A 16,520-nucleotide genomic window follows, 5' to 3' on the forward strand; every position below is an offset into this window, starting at 1 on the left:
AGTGTGTTTCCTTAAAACTGAGCAATAACTCAAGAATTTGAGAAATATGTCTTAATTTTTTATAAAATTACATATTACATGTGTAATGAAACTTTGACTATAATATGTATATTTAAAAACAATTATCAAGATATTAAAAATATGAACATTTTTTTATAACATATCGGTCTACCTTTCTGTTAAGTTTTTTTGAGAACATTACGTTTATAAAAAACAGAATTTCACATTTCGTATTTATGTTAGACCAGAAGAAATATTAAATTTTACATTTTTTAGAAATGTTTAATGTTTAGTATCATTAATATACTATGTTTATATTTTAGTATAAACTTTATGTAAACAATGATGTATATGAATTTTCTTCATATTTATGAGAAAGAGAAAATAAATATAAAATAAATTAAAATAGAGAATATTTTTGAGATATTTTTTTATTCGTAAATTATATATGTAAATTTGTAATATATCGATGATACTTACTGGCGTGTAAGATACGTTTATAGAAAGTTTTAGCATATAAAATCCTAGTTGAAAAGGCACTTCCACGGAATCTGTTTCGGACCAGGTAGCTCCACTAAGACCTGTATTGATTGTAACTTTGGGGTTTTTTACGTGATTTTTTGAATATGTATGATGTGATGGATTCCAATCTGTTCCAATGTAGTCACATTCAGTAGCTGATCCCGTAAAATAAGTATTACCCCAGAAAAATCCATTAGTGAATCTACCAGATGCATCATCAACTGAAACAAGAAGGAATTTATTATCAGTGAATGTTTCATAATTATATTTTTTTTCATAATTATATTTTATTTTAAATAACAAAAGTACGTTAGACATTTTTGCTTTAAATTTAAGTAACTTATAAAATTATAAATTCTGCTATATAATAGAAATTATAAATTTCTGCTATATTTAAAAATATAATACAAAGTCCATATCACATCTTTCGAAAAAAATAATGAATTAAACTTATTATTATAGAAACAAAATTATTTTTTATTAAGATCTGTATTAAATAAAATAAAAATTCGAAATTTCTACACACAAGAACCTTTTGTATAGAATAATAAGAAAGTGTGTTTTAAAATTAATGGTAATAACTTTGCTTTTATTTGCTATACAATTCTTTATTCAAATATATAGTTATAAAACTATATATATATAGTTTTATTCAAGTATCAGAAATCTTTCATTAATTTAATTAAAGTACTACCAATTGTTAATTATGAATTTTGAATAACGAATAATCGCATTTGATCTTAAATAAGCTATTAATAAGATACAATAAAGTATATTAAACTTTAAAGTAAATTTTAAAATCGTGGGTTGCATTCAACTTCAACCTTATAATAAATGATTGAATAAAAATCTAGTCACGTGTCATAAGTAGAATTGCAAAACTTTCTCGTATCGCTTTCTTTTCTCATGTCTTTATGTATTTTGAGTTGTCTTAAAAGACAATAATTAATTCTGTTTTATTAGTAAATAATAGAGTTTAGTATTGATCTGAGTTTTTATGTTTTTAATTTTGTGGGTGTCTAATATAAGACATATATAGTTGATTATTGCTCCTAAAATGTAATATTTTGAAAGGGATTTAAAATAAAAATATTGTTTTTTTTTCATCACATAATAGACAAGGACGGATGTAAGGATAAAGAATTTGTTTGGATTAAAAAAGCTACGTTATGGCAAGAACAGAAGTTGTTTGTTTTATGAGACTGTTTGTTATATAATTAATGGAGATTTTTTTATGGACTTTGTTTGAAGCATTATAAATCTTAAGATCCTGAAATGAAAGTTTCAGAGCGTATAAATTGGTAAAAGTAAACATTGCGCTATATAAATGATATAATCACATATATAAATGAAACAATAATCAGTATATTACACACAGCGGAATATTGCGGTATGTAATATGGTTCATAAATTAGCTAGTACTATTAACTGGTTATCTAATACGAAATTAGTAATCTTTGCTTAAATGCCGAGACGCAGTAATTTCTACCTGATTAAATAACCAGGCTGCGTAATCGTTGTGAGCATGCGAGCTTTTTTGCAAGTGATGCAACAAAGTAGTCTTGTTATCGTGGACAACACGTAATGCAACAGCGATCGTCATTGGGAAGGCGCAAAGACGGTGAGACTTACGTTCGGACTTCAACGAAGTATGTACTTTCTATTCAGGAAGTAAAAGACATTATCTAATCATCAGTACGGTGATAAATTTACAGAATTACATTACATAGGTAATGTAATTCTTAGCTCGATCGCGATTCCGTTACGTCAGCTTGCGGCTACAGCTGCGGTCGGCGTCATCGGTGTTTTCATATATCCGCGAGATTCATTCCGGATATCTTTTACTTTTTTCCGGCACCCATTCCCTACTGTCGGTTCGGTAAAATTTTATGACGCAGTACAATATGATATCAAGTTCTAGTAATTGATTCTTTCGAATTTTATTTAAATGAATTTTTAATTAAATAATAATTTTAATCGAATTTATAATGATAAAATAAGATAGTAAAAAATACCTACGAAATTATCAATTTAAACCATTTATACTAATATAACAATAATTAATTTTTATTTAAACAACTTTCAGTTTGTTGATTGTATTATTGTTTGTTTCCTCGCGCGGATTAAATATTACTTATAAAATTATCTTTCTTAACAAAGATGAAATTTATGTCCTTGAAAATTGGGCGTTATAGTATGATTTTTTTAAATAATATTAAAATATAATTTTTTTCTATTCGATTAGTATAAAGTATTATCTATTAACAGTATTAAAGTATATCAGCTAATTTTAATTTAAAAGAAAAAAATCAATTTTATCAATTAGAACGAAAATTATATCAATTATTTAAACATATGTAAAAGTAAGCTGGAAAAATTATCAACTTATTTATATATATAAATATTTCTATGTCTGTTTGTTTCAATTTAGCAAACAAATTTTTATTTTATAATCATATTCTACGATGACTAAAAAAAATTTGTTAAAAACATTTCTTTAATTTATTTTTATCAAAATTATGATATATAAGTTTACAATGTAAAATTTTTTGCATTTTGATGCAAAAATCTGACGGAAATAATAAAAATAAAAGCGACATTGGAAAAATTTTATATCTTTTTTAATCTTCAATTTCAATAGACTTTCACTTATTGATTAACATTCACTACCATCGTTTCATGAATCGTGACACAACGCGGATTCATATTGTCATTAGCATGACAATAAATTTCACGTTATAACAATTCAGTTTCATTGCAGCACATTCTAAAGTCAAGTTCAGGCTCGCCTTGTAGTTCAATTTATTTTCGTCCGAGACATAAATGTGCAATATTACATTTAATCTTATTGAGTCTTGGGGAAAATAGTAATGTTATGTCATATCTTATTCACGTGCAATGTGTAGCTTATTATTTTATTTATCAATCTTCATATTAAATACAGATTATCATATTTTATACTTCATGCTAAAATAACAATAATTAATTTATTAACATAAAAAATATTATAAAATATACGTATATATATGTGTGTGTATATACCCTCATACTTTTGAAAATATTATGCATATATCTTTATTTATTTCAGTTTACTGTTGCATACGCTTCGCAACAATTTTGAATGTTTCAAATTTTGTGTGAATAAAAAAAAGCCGTAATATATTTAGAAATTCTTAGATTATTAAATAATATTTATTTTAGTTACATCTCCCTGAGAGATTTAGATATTCAAATTAGATATAGAAATTAATTGTTTGAGTTTATTGCTGGGTTTGCAACAAATTTTATAACAGGAAGATAAAAGCCAAGCAGTAAATCCTATATTATGCCGACACTCGAGTATCGAAAGTTGCAAAAGAAAGTGAACGTGTGAAGATAATGACATTGCACTTTACCGCTCCTGTTTCTCTTAAGTGGAATTTTAACAGCTATTTTAAGAACTAGAATTCTCATTGCTCAATTTACAGTGCTCAACTTTAGAGACCTTTACATTCCATATTTTTGCAACATATTACAACCAATACTGTTAATAGACAGTTGTGTAATAAGAACTCAAAGTTATGCTTGGCCATGACATAAGATCGTATACAGTTAACGTTTGTGAATGTAGCAATAAAAATTTGTAACAATAAAAAATATTTCGGTTGTAAGGATCTAATTAAAATGATGATGCCTCATTAAGTTAAGTGATATAATCACAATATATACACACACATATATATATACTTTCTCTATATATAACTGTGCGACAGACACACACACACACACACACACGCGCGCGCGCGCGCGCGTGTGTGTGTGTGTGTAATATGTAGCGGAGAAAGTAGTTTGGAAAGAGAAGCGCACGCCGTTTGCACTTTACATATCTGATTGGTATGATAATGTTATATACTGTTTAACTAGCACCAGCAATATTAATATCTGTTTGAATTACATTTTTAGGTATGCAGATCGTATTAAGGATTTCAAATAAGCGTCCTTGATTACTAATTGAAAAAGAAAGCACACGATTTCTTTGTTTCATACAATGTTCTGGTGAAAGCGTTCAATCTTTTTCATCAGAATTCAGAAGGATTCAGAAGGATCGTTACAGGTTCTGAAATTTTAATTTTAAATAAAAATTTATTTTGTTAATTTAAAATCTTTTTGACTTTTCACTCCCCACACAGAATAGACCTGTTGATTTTGATTTTCGTCTCTCGTTAAGTTAAATTTACAATTATTAAAATTACTTGCACAACTGATCGTATTCATGATGAGTGCCAAATGAAATGTTTTTCGTATCTATTTGGATACAATATTGTGATGAATTTTATACGGATTATATATTAGAAAATAATGGTTTATGTTAATAATCTCCTTTTAATATCAAGTTGCAAGACGATATATTTACCGATTGTTCTTATTCAAGTACTGTAATTTTTTTAATAAGAATATTGATGAATATTAATGAATCTTATCATGAAATAAAATATATAATGTAAAGACATTCAAAACAATATTTTCTTCATAGCATAACTATTAAAAATAAAATTTAAAGTTAAAAGTAAAATCAGGCTTAATTAATAATTTATCTATATAAGTTGTGGAAATTTTTGTAAGATTATACAAAAAACAATAATTCGTTTGTATTACAAATCCAATTAGAATTAAGAACAGCCTGTATTATTTTGCGACTTGCAATTATTTGGAATGATATCATTAACATAAGTCGTTAAATCAGTTTCTAAAATGTTTTTAGTAGCACGATTATGACACAATATTGGCCAAATATTAGCCCAATATATTCTCAACATAACCTATCGTTAATAAATTGCTACTAAGGTAGTATTTATCTATGACTATATAAGATTCGTCGTAATATTTTGTACAAAAAAATTAAAGAAAAATTGGTACAAAAAATTAAAATTACAGGAAATTATTTCTAATCGCATAATTTTATCTTTTATGCAATGTTGTTTTTAGTGTCCTTTAATTAAATAAATTATACTTTTTAACGAGATATTAAATTGACGATTTGTGAGCGTTTAATAAAAGCGAAAATATGGATTGTAAAACATCTGCGCCAAAGAGATGCGGTTACTTTCTTTTTCTGATATAGGCAGAAATGTAATAATCTCGATATATGAAAATGAAACGCGATCCGTTTCTAATGCAACACCTTAGCTGTTTTATTTATGGTTGCTCTATTGCAACAATAAGATTAGTACATTCCAAAGTGAATCTGCAATTGGCCGCTGGTGAAATGATCGATCGCAATAATAGACATTCTTTTGTTTACTCTTTTGTTTGGTGTCAATTCAGCAATTCGATTAACACATAGAATTATTTTTGTAAAAAAAATTAGGATATTGAGAAAATTCAAAATTTATTCCAGAAAAACTACTAAATAGAAATTTTTTGACAAATTTATATTTAAAATATATATTGTTTTTTCTTTAATAGAATTTATCATTAGAAATAAAATAAAGACTTATATGTAGATTATTATTTAATATAGCATGTTTTAACGTATTCAAAAAACCTGTGGCTATTTTATGATCATTTAACGAACATTATCTACTTATATCATTATCTATTCTAATCGATCTAGTTACGTGATGACTTAATTTCTTCTTAACATATAATTATCGGCACGAAGCCCGTTTATTACGCCACATCAACGTGTCCTTTAATTAAATAAATTACACTTTTTAACGAGAAATTACTGAAATTTAAAAAACACACTTTTTTATTTTCACCGACTTTGTTGTTTTTTCTTTACGCAATCGTATTTTCTGATAATTATACCATACGCGAAAAAATTGTTGCATAAGTCAAAATGGTACAAATCAGTAGGGTTGGCAATGTTAGGTGCTTCGTAAAAATAATTCATTGTCGTTATCATTCTTTTTCTTAACTCGTTATCGTTACCATCACTCAAAATATAACGAGTCGTTACTTTTTCGTTATTTTTTTTCTTGACATTATAGTGCACTGAATGCGCATTAGTTCTACCAATGAAAAACGCTATTATATGCAAATTTTTTGCGGTAAATACAAAAAAGATGTCAGAATTTTATTTTTTAGTAGAAGAATAAAACTCAAGAAAAATAATTTTGTGTGTGTGTGTGTGTGTATACATATGAATATATATCTCTCTCTTAGTTACGATTAAAACTTTTAAACGTAAATAGAAATAACGATAATAAAGTACTAAAGTCATTATCATTATTCCAAAAATGTAACTGCGTTACCATGAATGTTACTCAGAGGAAAATATTACCCAATCATTACCGAAAAAAATAACAGTAAAGACGTTACAACCCAAATAACATTTTGTGCAAAAGTAAAGCAGTGTAATTTATTTGCTGATACTTGTCGTAATGTTGCCATGTTAATGGCAAAAACATTTGCTAAATAAAATTTTGTCTGCATGTTGCCATAATGAACATTTATACTTTTGATGATAAGCAAAATTGCTTCAATTTTGCCGCAATATTACTATAATCAAACACTTTTACCACAATTGTTACCGCAAAATTACTATAAAGTTACTCTATTACAATTTGTGTATTACTTTGCTTGCAATATATTGCATCAAATGAGGACTCACTTTGTTGGCAAATTGCTTGCAACATTTTTAAGCAAATTTTCAGTAAACTGCCGACAAAATGTTATCGGAGAAGTATTTGTTTGTACTTTTTGTTGGTATAAAAACATTTTTCTCAGTGTACAAAAGTAATAAATTGCTATAGTGAATGTATTTCCGTCCGAAATAAAATAAGATTGTCATAAAATACACGGAAAGTACGGATAACAGTCCCGTTAGCGATTGTAGGATCGATATCGTTTGATCGATAAGTTAATTTTATTTAATTTTAGCATCAATCACTGTCAGTTGCAAATCTGTGATTAATGTTTTTCTGCACATAGCGTAATGCATTATAACACAGGAATTACTTAATCAGCTTTAATGATACGTAATATAACGGGAACACATTCCTTACCTGAATAAATTTTCTCTATTGTTTTTTTAGTTCTAGCTCTAAAAAGAAAATTTCAAAAATTTTAAATAATTTTTAATCAATATTTATGGATAGTAATTGATCAAATATCTTCATCGTTTTATATAATTTAAAACGTGCTTGATTTAATGTAAATATAATAATTCACTTCGGAAAATGCGAATCATCGCACATGGTAAATTTTACGTCTGTGCGTAATCACGAGGATACGTGCAAATAAACAGGATATTGACGAGGAACAAGTTGTTTGGCCAGTAATGTAAACGCGTTTCCGCGAAAGCGAAAGCTTACGATGTCATCGCCGCCGGCTGCCACTGTCGCTGTCATGTAATTTTTTTCTTTTCAAATAGTATAATTTTGATAATTGCAATGCCGATTTGGGCTCACCACTTTCTAATGCCAGTCAAGTGGCATCTCCGTCTTTGCAACTCGATTGTAAAACGTGTATACTTACGTATTTACTTAGTACATATAATTTTGTTTATCTAATCACTTAGAGAGAGATCATTTACGTAACTTGAATGGATCTTGTGATTGGCGCTTTTCAAGGCCATGAGAAAATTGGACAATTAAAAAAAATTTTTGTATCTCTTTTTTTTTTTGTAATTACAGAAACTTGAGAAATATCCTAAAAATAAAATAATTAGGCTTTACGTGAAATATTTTCACATACATCTTTGTCTCTGTAAATAAATGAACAGAATGTGTAACTTTATTACATCGAATATTTTTACAAATATCTTTGTCTCTGCAAATATACAGGATATATGACTTTTATATTGCGTTTTACATACGGTAATATATAGCGTTAATAATTTTGGCATCTTTTTCAGCAGATTTTGATCTGCTGAATATAACATTGTAGAAACCAGGAAGTGACATTTTCTAGACAGAAACAGCGCAGCCGGCGCAGATAGATAGTAACGCGTTCGTGTTGAAAGAGCGCGAGTGTTATTCGAAACAAATGATCCTCCAGGCATCATAACGATTACGCTTTCCTCGGACAATGTTCTCTCATTATAGCGTAGCGGAGCCTTTCACCTTTCTTCGTGCATTAAGTTCGCGAAATTTGCGAATACCACGGTGATACAGGTTGCACGTGGAGGGTGAAAGTAGTGGCCGGTTAAGGAGAATGCTTTCCGGTCGTCGAGAAGTGTTGCTTCAAGGTGGACTCAGACCAAGCTGGCAAGGACGAACGATCATGAGCAAAACGTTCACAATGGTTCAACGAATATGGGCGAGCGTAATGAACTTTTGTCTCTTATATCGATAAGAAATGAAATCTGATTCATTGATATAAAGTCTCGTTCCAATTTGCAACGTCATCCACGCTCAATGAAATTTATTTGTATTAGTTCATCTACTTTACCTTGATTGGATCTTTATACACGCAATATGATCGTAGATGATCACCGAGAGAGAGGGGGGGGGCAAAGAGAGAAAGAGAAAGAGAAAACAGTAATTGAATCTCACGTGCTCATTTGCAAAAATTGTAGTATGTATTATAAAACGCTCGTTTATGGATTTCTTTTCACGAATTGTGTTGTCGATATTTTTAAAATAACTTTTTCTGAAATCATGACATTGGCATTTTGTTTTCGCAAGAATGAATGCAAGAACCCTGACCCACTTAAAATCTTGAATCTATCCGAACCGCAGATGGCTTTTCTCTCGAGTTCCTGTTTGTGAAGAAATTCATATGAAGAAAGAGGGCGTGTTTATATTAGATATACTGAAACGATCTAAATAGTTTCAAGTTTTAAGCATCTATTTAACAATAATGTGCACAGTTAGGAGCATGATTTTAATGTTTTGCAACTAAGATTCAAGAATAGATAAAATTTTCCTTGACATAAATATAAACTAGAACTAGTAAACTAGAACTAGAATTAATAAAGGTCAATTAATTCGTCTCATTTGCGTCATAAATATTTGAATTTTATTAACATATAAATATTAAAAATTGTAAATTAATTTAATAAATCAAATATTTCTTCACAATATTCATAAATTTTATGATATTAAAATATATTTGATATAAGCAACAAATTATAATATACGTCACATTAAAATATGTTTAATTTTAAATTTGGAATATATCGATTTCTCTAAATACATTTAGGAATATTTTTGGTATTTCTGCGAATTTTATTTCATTGTTTATAAGAAATAAATATATAAGATTAAACGTATAATTAATAAATATTTATACATATATTTATGTATTGAATAATGTGTGTAATTGAAACATCATCTCTTTACTTTCGCCGCACTACTTTCAAATGGCATAATATCGAAAGTAAAAGTACGTAACGACTGATTGTAATCGTAATTTTAGCATCTTAAGAAAATTCAAAAAACATTCTACAATATTTAACCAGATTATATATTTTAATATTACTTCGATTATATCAATTTCTAAATGAAATTAGGTCCTGCAAATTTCTTCTTAAATTTTATTTATTATGCAGTTTAAGATCACAAATTTTTAAAAATATCAAAAATATTCTTTCAGTAATAAACGTTTTTTTAAACAAGAAATAATATTGTAACTAATATATACATATCCTTTCGGATAGAAATTTACTGATGTTCGAGTAAATCAAATTAAAATTAAAAAATCCAACGACGGACAAGTAAAATGTTCTTAATGTTTCTAAAAAGAAAAGCAATCGCGATTTGCAATTTATGTATGTACATTCAGCAAACGTATCAATTGATCAAGGAAAGTGAAGAGCGTCGAAGGCGTGACTTAAATGAAATCGCATTGACTGTTTCACGTGAAGCCGACACGTTTGATCGGTTCTTTCTTGTGTCGCTTCGCTAAAAGTGAAACCTCGTGACGAAAGTAGGCAAACGGGAGGAAACCGGAAAGCAGACGTTGTTTAGTGAGAATGTTCCTGGCCAGTTCATCAACATGACTTTGACGTCGGCGTGTCCCATTTCTGCCGCACGTAACCGTATAGCGCGAGAGCAGTGTTCTCAAAACTTTAACCGACTTTAATCTTAACGGTAAACTTTTCTAACAAACCCAAAATCGATATTTACTCGAGGAAAGTTACGAAAAGAGTGCCAGAATCTATTGGCTTCGTCATACTTAACGTTAAATATTTTCCTTGATAGAGGTTCTCAAATTAGAATTCCGCAAAATTAAATTCGAAACTCTATTATTACAATAAACGGCGGACAATTTCGAGATATGCCGTGCAAACATTTCGTTCCCATAGTCGTGATGCAACTGGAAGGGGATTGTTCTCGCATCTCACCAAATGATTTAGCACGATTATCTGCAGTGCAATGTAACGTAGAAAGCTGCATGAGAGAGAAAGTTGTAATGCATAGGAAGTTACATATACACCCAGCACGTACAAAACTGTTTGATATGAGATAGAGTACGATATAATCAGATCAAAAATTAAATATATTACGCCTAGTATAACGTAATTAATTATGTAAAGTAATAACGCGTATTATTGAGTACTTGTTATGACGTAAAAATAGATATAACAATTATGTAATGCAACTAGAGGCATCGATAACGTTAAATTATACAATACAAGTTTGTAATACAAATTGTAGCAATTAATTAAAAAAACAAAGGTTTAAAGATAAAGATCTACTCGGAATAGGAAATCAACGATGTATATCCATTATCTTTTTTTAAGGATATATTTTTCATTATAATAAAGATAAATGTATCAAAAACAACATCCTGTATTATAATGAAAATAACTTCCTGTGTATGGCAAACAATTTGTTTCAAGAACGAAGAAGATCCTGTTCTTGTAATAAAAAAGGGATGAAGGTCATCTTCTTTGATCGTTCATTCCCTCTTCAACTGCAAGGTAGAAGATAGAACTACTACGTAAAACTACGAGTAATACACAAACTAGTGATTTAATTAATATTTATATATTGACTGAGCATTAAATAAACTGTAAAACAATTGATAAATTGATAAAAACCGATAGTTTGATCTTATAAATATAAAACTTATAAATATAATTTATATTAGCAATTAATTTTTCAAATTATTTTCGAGAAAATAATAAAAATAATTAGAGAAATTGATGAATAAGCGATATTATTATTTTTGTAATAAATAAATGAGTCACTTTAAATCAATCGGTAAAAATTATATCAAAATTATATAGACGGTAACATTAAAAAAAAAAAAATTTATATATATATTTATTACTTATACTGAGATACACAATTTTCATAAGAATCTCAATTTATTAAAAGAAAAAAATATCTTGTTTAATATACAAAAAGGAGAGACATTAATCAATTTTTGAGAATTTGTAAAATTAGAATTAAAATAATAACAGTTCAACTGAATAATAAAATAATATTAATGAACAAAAATGGAAGGGTTGAGCTTACCTTTAAGAGCCCATAGTTCTTCATTCTTTAGAGCATCGATGTATGTCGTAATGTCTTTGCCGCATTGTACTCCGACCGGGTACTTTCCTTCGATCCAATTTCTTACTAAATTACGCGCACTAAAAATATCCAACATCTCCGACAGGCTGGTCCAGTTTTTTTCAACTATATTGATCGTCATTGGCAAGCTTCGTACTCGAAGAGTCGGTTCTTCTGCGGCATTGTTCGGAATATTTGTAGATGTTTCTTCGGCATGGATAGAAATATAGATCACGGAAAATATGAGTGAAGTTAAGAACGGCAGGTGCATTATGCTCCCCATGTTTATCTCATAAATGTTCACAGGAAAGATGTATTTAGCGTTTACAAAAAATTTCAGCGAGATTCACTAGATCCACATAATCGATGTTTAGGCAAATCTTTGAAATCAATTGTCAAGATCAGCAAAAAATTTTCTCTTCTTCTGGCAGTCGATCTTCTTGATTTACTGACAAAAATTCACAAAATATTTAACTTTGAGCAAATAAAACATCGATTTTCTGTCAGGATGCTCGTGACATTGCAAGAAATATCATTAATTTGTCAAAAAAACTTGCGTATCTATTTCAGCATTTGAACGATGGAGCCCTTAATCACGTCTGAACAAGACTGCTTTATATTTGCATCTTCACTTCTCTGAGTTGCCTATTAGAGAATCCCGAAATTTTTTCAAGTTCATGATAACTTTCAGACGTTTATGTTGTTACGTCCGTTCTCACAAAGAAAAAGAAAAAAATGAATATAAAAAAGATGATCGACTACGTGCGTCTCCAAATGGATCCTTCTGTCCTGCTGGATGACCACGGATCAACTGTACGGGTCGGTTGTGGTCCGACCAATGGTTCTGAAATGTTCTCGCGGTATTATAATGAAAATCATGGTGGGGCGAAGTCTTCCTGTGGAGTGAAAATCGAAAACCTTTAGAGTGGTTGGTGCGCGAGACAGCGCGAGCTCATCGACACGTGCGTTCGCGTGCGTTCTAGTCATTTAACATTTAGAGAGACTTTTCTTAGTCAATTTAGATTAATTTTACGATTTTATCTGAAAATAATTGAACAGCATAACTAAGAGCTACTTTTTATGTATATAATCTTTGATAAAAATCGCACTGATTTATTGAAGAATTCACTATTAGAATTCATAACGGTCGAAAGACGTTTTCCATATGTGGAATTCAATTTAGATCTATTGTTAAAATGCTAAAGAAATCGACTAAAATTTGCATAATCATCGACAAAGAAATATATTACATCTTTTATACAATCTCATGTAAAGATGGAACTCTTTTAAATTTTGTCTCAAAACTTCCGCTTTGAAAAGAATAAGTCTGCATTTATGAATTTTTTACATTCGAGAAATATACACGTATATAAATGAAATTCCTAGAAATTGTGCGTTATTACTACATTTTAAAAGCATAAGACCGTTGCATAACTGTAATTCCGATCTCGCATGTATCCGTTATCCGGTAAGAGCTGGTGTTTAGTTTGAAAAATTTATCCGATTAGTATCATATTATCAGTTTCAATTGAAATTAGTATTGCATTGTCGATTTTGATTAGAAATTTTTACAAATATAAAAGCTGTATCTTTTTGATAAGCAAGTAATACACATATATGTTGAAGCAATTTCGTAATTTTATGTTTAGACGACAAATATAACATTATTCCAAAACATTTAGAAATAAGTCATAAAATAGCGACCAAAGATATTTTTAATTAAAAATTGATTTATAATAACTATTTCCCATCTATTTCAATTAGCAATAATAAAGTAGATGGTGCTAAAATAATTTACAAAAAGAACAAAAAACAGTACGGGCCATGCTGTTTCCGATTATGAATTGCAAAACTTTCAGCATCGTTTCGCATGACTTCGTGTTGGATTAATGATGGACCCTAGAAGTTTCACTGTGAAATTTCATACTATTAGAGGACGTCTTCTCTTTCTCTCTTACTAATTCTTTGACAAACTATCATTGGTTGTTCAGTCATGCTGAAACTTCTTTTTTCTTGGGACTCTGACGATGTTATGAACATCACTCGTAATGTCGAAAAAAAATGAAAAAAAATCTTTTTTATAGTATTATTGCGGGGTGTTTACATGTTCGATCGTATTAATCATTCATTTGCCGTAATAAGTAGTTTCCAAAAATAATTTTTTCAATACCTGCGATAATTATAGAATATTTTCTATCTATAAACATTTCAACTTACAAATATGTTATACATCAATGTAGAAAACATTTAGCATTACTCATGAAGAAGAGAAAATAGGTCTATTGCGTTTTTTATGCAAATACTCATTAAAAAATAAAGAAATAAACCACGTAGTACTGCAAGCATTTTAATAAACTATAATTTGCTTATGCAAGCGATACGATTTAGAACTATATACACGCCTTTAAAAACAGATTATTTATGCAATTTGACTTAATTATGTTTCATTCATAATCTTTGAAAAATACATCTCACTGCAAACATTTAATATTCTTAATATTATACTTTTATAATTTTTTATGTAATATTAACAAGTTTTTGTAAACAAAATTTATTTATATATTTTATATATAAAAATGTATATTTTCTATATAATAATACATGATATAATAAGTAGTATAATTTTAATAATTTTTGCGAAATAGTTTTCTGTTAAATAGAGAATAATCTATAACGCGTTATTTAGGTTTAACTGGAATTTTATCTTTTTAACAGAACAATTTTAAGGATAAGTTTTAAAAATTGAAATAATTTATATACACCTATAGAAAAAAGACATTGTTTTCATTAGTTTTCTTTTACTTGTCAGGCATTTTTTTGAGATATATCACATTTATTGTATTAATATTATATTATATAATATTAAAAACTATATTGTATTAATATTATATTGTATAATATTATAAAATATAATTATTAATTAATTTATATTGTTTTTTTTAAATATGTATATCAATACGTGTTTATTTCTCTTCGATTCCTTAAAGCGCGTGATGTGCGATGTGCGTAATTATTTTGTTTTATCTTTATTTAACATTTGGTAAACGACAAGAGTAAAATGATATGAATAGTAAGTATAATATATAGATAGTAATAAAATTTATATGCATTGTTGTGTCACTGCGTTTTGACTGTTTCCAGTCGCATAATATTTACATTTTATTATACCTATTCAATATAAGTATGTGATAAAAAGAGATCACTTTCCTAGATAAAATAATAATCTCGCACATCTTAAATCGCATTTGTTTCAATATTTCGTTTAGCGTGTCATAACATTCGCTAACATTTTATATTATTTTCCCATTGTTTTATTAATAAAATACAATAATAATACGATAATATATTATATTAAATGTCGAAAAATATAGATACTTAAAATTCGTAATAAACATATAAAACTTAATGCATTCCTCCAGTAACTTCAATAGATGCTCCGTTTACATAAGAACTCTTATCAGAAGCTAAAAATGCAATAACCTCTGCCACTTCTTGTGGCTTTCCCATTCTTTGCAATGATATTTTTTTTATAAATAATTCTTTAACATTATCCGGCACAGTCATAGTCATAGAAGTATCTATAAAACCAGGTAGTACTACGTTCACTCGAATACCAAATCTGTAGAAAATGCAATATATTTATCTCTTAATTTAGAAATATTTTAAATAAAGTAATATCGTGATGTATATCTAATACATACTGTCCAAATTCCATAGAAGCGCTCTTTGTCATAGCTACAACTCCAGCTTTGGATGCACTGTAGTTACTTTGTCCAATATTACCGTTTTTACCGACAATTGAACCGATATTGATAATCGAGGAATCTTTGGTTGCATTTGCTTCTATCATTGCTTTAACTGCAGTTTGCATAACTAGAAAAGTACCTTTTAAATTGACATTGATTACATCATCAAAATTATTGTCACTGAGTTTGACTAAAAAGTTATCTCGTGTAATGCCCGCTGAATTAACAATGACAGTAGGTGGTCTTGAAAATTGCTTCAAGACATGTTTAAATGCTGCCTCCACACTGTTCCGATCAGTGACTTGAACATCCAATGCAGTATGTCCGGCACCTGCATAGTGAATAAAGTATTAATAAATACCCAGCAAAGATATAATAATTCTGTATATCAGTTTCAATTAAAAAAAAAATTAATAGAATCATATAGACCTTCCAAAGTGGCTACAGTTTCCGTAGCAGCTTTGATATTTTGATCGGTTGCAATAACAGTAGCGCCTTCTCGAGCAAAAACTCGACATACTTCTCTTCCAATACCATTTCCTGCACCTGTAATATAATTGAAAAACTCAAAATTGTGTTATAGATTTCAAGATTATATTTATATGAATATTTCACATATTATATTATATTTACCTGATATAAACTTTTTTCACATAAATATAAGGAAAGAATAATGAAATTGTGAAATGTTAACATTAAATTTTGGTATTATTATTATTACTAAAAGATGTTTAAGACATTTAATGTTAAAAATTGGAAAAATGTAAAAAAATTGCAAATTTCACATATTTATAAATATAAATATAAATATAAGTAATAT

General features: G+C 28.4%; 2 protein-coding genes across 3 annotated transcripts in view; both read right to left on the reverse strand.

The window, feature by feature from the left end:
- The window catches only part of LOC108756233 (nose resistant to fluoxetine protein 6), a 16,913-nt gene extending 4,135 nt beyond the window's left edge, over positions 1–12,778 (reverse strand). For both annotated transcript variants that reach the window (XM_018499867.1, XM_018499866.1), the window contains exons 1-2: positions 11,916–12,778; positions 481–743 (exon numbers count right to left, since the gene is read on the reverse strand). In XM_018499867.1, coding sequence (XP_018355369.1) covers positions 481–743; positions 11,916–12,237 — 585 coding nt within the window. In that variant the 5' untranslated portion in view covers positions 12,238–12,778. The remainder of the gene's footprint in view (positions 1–480; positions 744–11,915) is intronic.
- A 2,538-nt stretch (positions 12,779–15,316) lies between these two features.
- LOC108756237 (estradiol 17-beta-dehydrogenase 8) overlaps positions 15,317–16,520 on the reverse strand; it is a 3,329-nt gene continuing 2,125 nt past the window's right edge. The window contains exons 2-4 of the mRNA XM_018499877.1: positions 16,130–16,246; positions 15,656–16,031; positions 15,317–15,573 (exon numbers count right to left, since the gene is read on the reverse strand). Of these exons, the coding sequence (XP_018355379.1) occupies positions 15,357–15,573; positions 15,656–16,031; positions 16,130–16,246 (710 nt within the window). The 3' untranslated portion in view covers positions 15,317–15,356. The remainder of the gene's footprint in view (positions 15,574–15,655; positions 16,032–16,129; positions 16,247–16,520) is intronic.

Source organism: Trachymyrmex septentrionalis, unplaced genomic scaffold (genome assembly GCF_001594115.1).
Source record: "Trachymyrmex septentrionalis isolate Tsep2-gDNA-1 unplaced genomic scaffold, Tsep1.0 scaffold97, whole genome shotgun sequence".
NCBI classification, from domain to species: Eukaryota; Metazoa; Arthropoda; class Insecta; order Hymenoptera; family Formicidae; genus Trachymyrmex; species Trachymyrmex septentrionalis.